The sequence below is a fragment of the Ailuropoda melanoleuca genome, chromosome 15 (genome assembly GCF_002007445.2).
Source record: "Ailuropoda melanoleuca isolate Jingjing chromosome 15, ASM200744v2, whole genome shotgun sequence".
Classification (NCBI taxonomy): Eukaryota; Metazoa; Chordata; class Mammalia; order Carnivora; family Ursidae; genus Ailuropoda; species Ailuropoda melanoleuca.
This window is the reverse complement of record NC_048232.1, coordinates 89,769,804-89,776,198: the sequence shown is the minus strand read 5'-3', so window position 1 is coordinate 89,776,198 and position 6,395 is coordinate 89,769,804. Positions and strand designations below refer to the sequence as shown.

The 6,395-nt window shown below is 64.9% G+C and overlaps 1 protein-coding gene across 1 annotated transcript in view; it reads right to left on the bottom strand.

The window, feature by feature from the left end:
- Positions 1 to 6,395, bottom strand: part of TAFA5 (TAFA chemokine like family member 5) — a gene marked incomplete at its 5' end in the record, with an annotated part of 138,555 nt that overhangs the window by 88,291 nt on the left and 43,869 nt on the right. Inside the window, one exon of the mRNA XM_034643696.1 lies at positions 484 to 633. Within this exon, the coding sequence (XP_034499587.1) occupies positions 484 to 633 (150 nt within the window). The remainder of the gene's footprint in view (positions 1 to 483; positions 634 to 6,395) is intronic.

Here is a 6,395-nt window from a genome sequence, read left to right as displayed (position 1 = left end):
GTCACCACCTCCCGCCCACCCGAGGGGGATGGGGCCCTGCCGCACATCATCCAGCCTGGGGCCCACCCGCAGGTGCCTGACGCCTGCCAGACCTGGAGCAGGAGAGCCCAGCCCGCTGCAGGCAGCCTCAGCCAGAAGCCACAAGTGATGCACGTAACAGCGTCCCGAGCCACAGGCCATCCTGCAGACGGTGTGGCCTCCACCTCTCTCTGCCCTCAGCAACACAAGGCGCCAGTAAGTCCCTGTGGGCCCGGCCGGGACCCTGGCTCCCTGCCACCCGCAGCACCGCGGACACCACGCATCCAGACAAGCCAACGCTGCCCGGGCACCATCATCCCATCAGGACTGTCCAGCCCGAGGCCCGACCCAGAGAACAGGAGGCCTCCTTGGACGTCCCGGGCTAGGGGAGGGGTGGGGTTCAATGTGTCAGGTGGCATCTCGCCAACCCTGCCTTCGACGGGGTCGCTGGGCGTAGGCTCTTACCGTCCACGCAGGCGGGCCGGGCTCTCGTGGTGCCCGCGATCTGCCCCTTTCTGCAGGCACAGCGAGCCGTCTGCCGGGCGATCGTCCTCCGAGGCTGGCTGCTGTCCCGGTCCAGGGTCACAATCTCACAAGTGCCGGCGGCCAGCTGACCTGCAAGAGGCACAGAGGCGGGCTGAGTGTCTGAGGCTGGGGACGAGCTGCCCACCCCTCCCACCCTCGGAGGGGCCCTGGTGGCCGCGGGGAGGCAGGCCGTCTCCCCAGAGCGCATGTCTCAGACACCTGCAAGGACGCCGTCAGAAACGCGCTCCGTGAGAGCTGGCGCCTGGTCAGGCCCGTGGCCTCCATATCACACGGCTACACGGTGGCTTGGACAGGCAGGAAATTAAACGTGGCCCCATCTGCCACACCCGGAAATGAAAGGGCCGCGTCATGCCGTCAGGCGTCTGATGGAAGGAACCAGACTGGGCAGCACGGCGATCCGAATCCACGCTGGGCCCCTGGGTCTCCGTGCACCCCTGGCCTGAGGGCGGTGGACGCAGCGAAGGCCCTCCCCCGGGTCAGCTGACGGCGGTGCAGCCCAGCACATCGTGAGGGAGAGGCTCCGTGTTGGTACGGGGCCGGCTGAGAGCAGCGGGGACCTGGCTGTCACCCTCCACGCCGGGCCGTCCGGGGCCCCCTCCCCCACACAGGCTGGCACGCACACACACACTTACACACGTGAGACGCATGCACAGGCTCCTGGCTGCGCCCCTCACTCCTGCTTCCCCATGTGGACACGGCCCTGGCTCCCCAGAGGTCGTGACACAGGACTACAGACAGCAGGGCGCTGTGGCCTTGGTCCGTCTCGGGCCAGCGCAGAGATGGGACACGCTGACTTTGAAGGTGGCAGGTCAACCAGTGAAGGGGCGTCCCCTCCCCCTCCTGTCTCCTAAATCACAGCGGGGACGCCTGTCTGGCCGAGGGCCCATGGGGTCCATATTCAAGCAGGGGGAGAAGCCTGCCTTTCATAGAACGTCCCTCTGCCTGGAACACTGGCGTGGCCCCGCTAAGTGCCGCATGTTGACTCGGACGGCAGAGACGGTGCCAGCTCTGGACGGAGGGCAGACCGGACGAAAACTGGCTACCTTGCCCGTGGGAGATGGGAGGTCATCCCTGCTCCACCATGCAGCACCGGTCCAGCCCCGGTCCAGGGCCCCGGCCGCCCCCTGGCCACGGCCTCTACCTGCATGTCCACTCCAGAGAACCACCGGATGTCCGCCTCACTCACAGCCTCGCGCTTCCATTCCCTCGGCAGATAGTAAGCACCTACTGCGTACTGTCCGTGATGTTGGGCCCTGGGACCGCGATGCCAGCAAAGCAGATGGGGTGGTGCCCCAAGGGGCTCCCCCCAACTGAGAGAATGAGTTCATACAGACGCCCGGATGCAGGGCTGCCAGCCCGCCCGTACCGTGGGGGCCACCAGGGAGACGGGACAGTGCGGGGCGGGGCGGGGCGGCACCAGAACAAGGGAACAATGAGGAAATGAAGCCTAGCCGAGGGGCTAGGTGGGGAGAGGGGTCGCTCTCTCTCTTCAGAGGGAAAGCGGGCAGCAACCTGGGGCTCCCGGGCAGCGTGTCTCAGCCCTGGTGTCCTTCCTCGTCCACGCCACTGTTGTCGCAGCAGGCCCTTCCCTGGCAGACTGCTGGGTCCTCCAGGTAGCTTACTGCAGAAGACTGTCCCTGCCTTTTTCTCACCTCTGTCACCTGGAGGTCCCCAGCCCAGCAAGGAGCTGGGTCCAAAGCAGGGATCACCCAAGTTGGCAGGACGAAGCACAACAGTAGCCACCCACTCCGTCAGCCAGGAGCTGCCCAGGCCACCCTCGACCCCTGGGGGTGATGTGTCTGGGTGAGAGCCAAGAGTCACGGGGGCATCGGTGGTGGGCACGGGCATGCCCAGACCTGGGCTCAGTGTGGACTGTGTGCAATGACCAAAGCCTGTGGTGGACGACACACAGGGCTTGCTGGGGCACGGCACAGGTGCAGGGCGAAGATGCCAGCGGGGGTCTCCCGGGCACCTCCTCTTCCAGACATCGGGGGCCCTCCCCGTGCGGAGCAAACCCTGACCCGGGGGCAGCACCAGCACCACTCCCTGGAAGGCCTCGCCTGCATGCTTGGACTTCCATGAGCTGATCGCACAAAAAATTACACACTGCACAGAGAACGAAGCAAAATAAATAGGGTAAGCAGACAAACACAAGCAGGAGAGCGAAGAATGCTGGGATGGAGAGAACGCTCCTCTTGTGACAACAGTGGTTAAAGCCTCAAAGATGTGATTACAGGGAACCACATACGTAAGCTGGTCCGTAAGCGCACCATGAGGACGCTGGGACCCACAGGCCCATCGGACATTGTGATTTGCAGCTGGGAGGCCTCTGTGCCGGCACCCTCGGCTCTGCAGGTGGCCATGGGCTGCTCCTCACTGCCGTCCGGCCTGACTCCAGCCCCTCTGGCTATGTCCGTGGGCAGCAGAGGCCCGTCTCCTACTTTCCTGGACACCGCGAGCCCGGGCTGCTAACTAGGTGGCAAACCAGCCACGCGACTCCCCACCGAAGGCATGAACCAGCCGGTGTTTCGGCACCAGCACCCGAGCCGTGAGAGACACCTGCCCGGACACATGGAGACTAGACCCCCACGAGTAAGGGGGTGGCCAGGCAGGGCCACAGTGAGGGGACTGGAGGTCTGTACATCCCAGAGTGCCCCTCAGCCAGGCAGGGTGTAACCAACAGCCCTCAGCCTGACACCATCCTCCCCCGGGGACTGTAATGCTGGACCACACCCTACGGTGCAGTGGTGCTGGGGTTCGGAATGACACAGCCAAGGGCCCCCCAATGCTCTGTACCTGCATCCACACTGAGATGAGACCCAGAGCAGATGCCTCGGACAGCAGGTCAGCGTCCTGGGCGGCCGTGGGAAGGAGCCCCAGACGGGGGCCCTGAACCACACACAGTGTTCTCCCACCTTCGAGCGACCCCACTGCAGGGCTTACTGAGGTAAACGGCTCGGGTTGCAAAGGGAGCCTCGTCCATGTAGGCGTGCGGGGCCTCTGCAGGGCAGGCTGTGGCCGTGGGCCCGTTCGTGCTCTCCACCCGCACGCAGAGGACGAGCACACCCCCCCGCCTGCTCAGGCCCCTAGACCCCCAGCTCGGCACCGGCTCCCCCCAGCAGCCCTGCTGTGGATGAACAGGCCCGCAGCCCGCCTCAGGGCCCTGCTGGTGGCCGAGCCAACACCAACTGTCCCCCAGCCGGGACAGCAATGATCAGGGACAAATCAACAGGGCTGGAGATGCATCTGGGAGTCACCGGCCAGGACATCAGGAGCCTTGCAGGCGGGTCCGTCACATCAGGGCCCTGGAGGGCATGCCAGGACCGAGAGGACGGGACTGAGGCCACTCCTGGAATCTGCGTCCCAGCTCCAGCCACTGCAGAACGCCGGGCCTCTCTGCTGCTCTGGCTGTGGGCTGGAGCCCAGCTGGGCACTGCACCTGCCCCCAAGGGAAGGGGCTGGGGATGCCCACCTCGGCCCCACAGGTAAGAGCCCAGTGTTGGCCCCCCTCACTGCGATGGTCCCTCGAGGTGCCGGCTCTGGGCTGGCCTGGTGTCGGGGTGCTGCCCCAAGGCCCCAACAGCTCCCTACACGGCGAGCACCCTTCGCTCCCCTCTCCCTACAGACTCTACAAAAACCACTCCCCGAGGTTTCATCTCCGCGTGGAGCCATGATTTGGGGCCCAGGGACTCAGGGGAGGGACACCGCAGGGCACACCCATGGATCACGACTCCCAGGTGTGTGCCCGGCCCCTGGGGGCTCCTCGGTATCCAGGGCCCTGGCCGGCATGGGCAGGAACCCCTGAGCTGGAATCAATGCGGGGTGTCCTGGCTTGTCAAGTCTCACATGCGCCCAGGTCACCCCAGGCTGGGGACAGGATACCAGCCCCTCAAGATCCCCAGCTCAGTCTCCACAGAGAGCTGTCACCACCAGACCCCGAGCCCAATCACCGGAAGGACCACGAGTGTGTCCTAAAAGCAAGATGTGCCGAACTCTTTCTCAGGTTCACCGCGCTATTCTATGTAAAGTTGTTTTAATGGAGATTTATGGTTAAGGACCTTGTAAGCCACTGGCCCGGGGCCTGAAGCCCCTTCCTTCTGTGGAATCCAGAATCCCAGGCCCCGAGGTCCAGCCCGGCCTGGTCCACTGCTCCTGCAGGGCGTCTGCCAGGTGCAGCCACACCAATGACAGCGACCAACCGCTACGAGCCCCAGTGGGACAGAAGCCCTCCATCGGCCCCAGGGAGGCAGGGGCCCCCGTTTCTCAGGAGGGGCTCGTTGGCCTGGAGAGGGCCTCAGATGGCCGTCCTCAAACTGCCCCAGCCCTCGGAAGGCCACTGCCAGGGACTGGAGCCGGAGACTTGGGTCAGGAGCAGAGCGGCCAGCACCCAATCCCACCTGCTGGCATTCTCTCCCGCTGCCTCGGCCCGCGCTGGCGTCCTGAATGTCACGGACACGGGAGATGCAGTCACCACACTGAGCTCGACGCTGAGACTCCTGGAGTCGGCCCCGGCTGGCCCCCATGGGGCTACACCCCTGCCCGTGTAAGTCCACGGGGCAAACCCTGCCTTGCAGGCTGGGGACAGACAGAAACGCAAGGACCAGTGGGGACGGGAAGGACTCTCCAGTCCCAGGGGACCTGGCAGTGACAGAGGAACACGGCCCCCCAGGCGGAACCTGTGTGGGGCGACATGGGGCTCAAGGCCAAGACCCGAAGATGCCGGGTGCGCCCGATCTGTGAGTTGACCTCTAGGGTTCTGCGCCAAGGAAGGGCGTAGAGATGCCAACAAGCGGCACAACATGGCGGGTCACAGCCTGTCACAGGGACACACCCAAGCACGTGGAGTGCCCGGCACCTCAGGGGTGTGATCTCTGCCACCGCCCACCGTGGTGCGAGTTTCAACACGGTACACGGGTGCCCTTGTGCTGCGTTCCCAGGACGTTGACGGGTCTGCAGCCGTCACCGCAGTGGGACACCGGGGTGTCTCGGGACCCACGTCCCCAGATCTGTGAGTCTGTGCTTGGCTCCAAGGGCTCGTCAGTGAGAAAATATGAGCAAAACCACGAGGAGACACGACTGCAGGAAACCCCTGGTGAAGGACGGTAGCATGTCCCCAGTGCCCGACAGCGGGCCGTCCACCTGGCCTGGGGGCGGGTGGGGGCCGACCTCGGGACCCCCCCATGCTCCAGCGGTGCAGAGGCTTCGTCACACCTCACAACAGCACTAGATAAAGGCAGCGCTCAGGGAGGGGGGGGGAGGCCACGCCGCGGTCTGGAGGGCGGAGGCGCTCTGCCGCCCTCTGACTCAGAGCCTCCACGATGGGATTGCTACCACCGCTGTTTGCACTGGGCCAAGACCTGCAGCAGAACGGCCGGAGGCCAGGAGCTGCTCGGCATCGGGGATCTGGGGTCAGGGAGACACACAGGTGCACGCACGCCCCGCACACGTCCGTGGGCCCCGCCTCGCCCAGCACGGCCCCTGCCTCCATCACCTGGGAAGGCCGTCCAGGCAGGTGGAGGAGAGGAGGTGCGCGACAGGGACCACCCAAATCTGCANAAAGATCCCCAGCTCAGTCTCCACAGAGAGCTGTCACCACCAGACCCCGAGCCCAATCACCGGAAGGACCACGAGTGTGTCCTAAAAGCAAGATGTGCCGAACTCTTTCTCAGGTTCACCGCGCTATTCTATGTAAAGTTGTTTTAATGGAGATTTATGGTTAAGGACCTTGTAAGCCACTGGCCCGGGGCCTGAAGCCCCTTCCTTCTGTGGAATCCAGAATCCCAGGCCCCGAGGTCCAGCCCGGCCTGGTCCACTGCTCCTGCAGGGCGTCT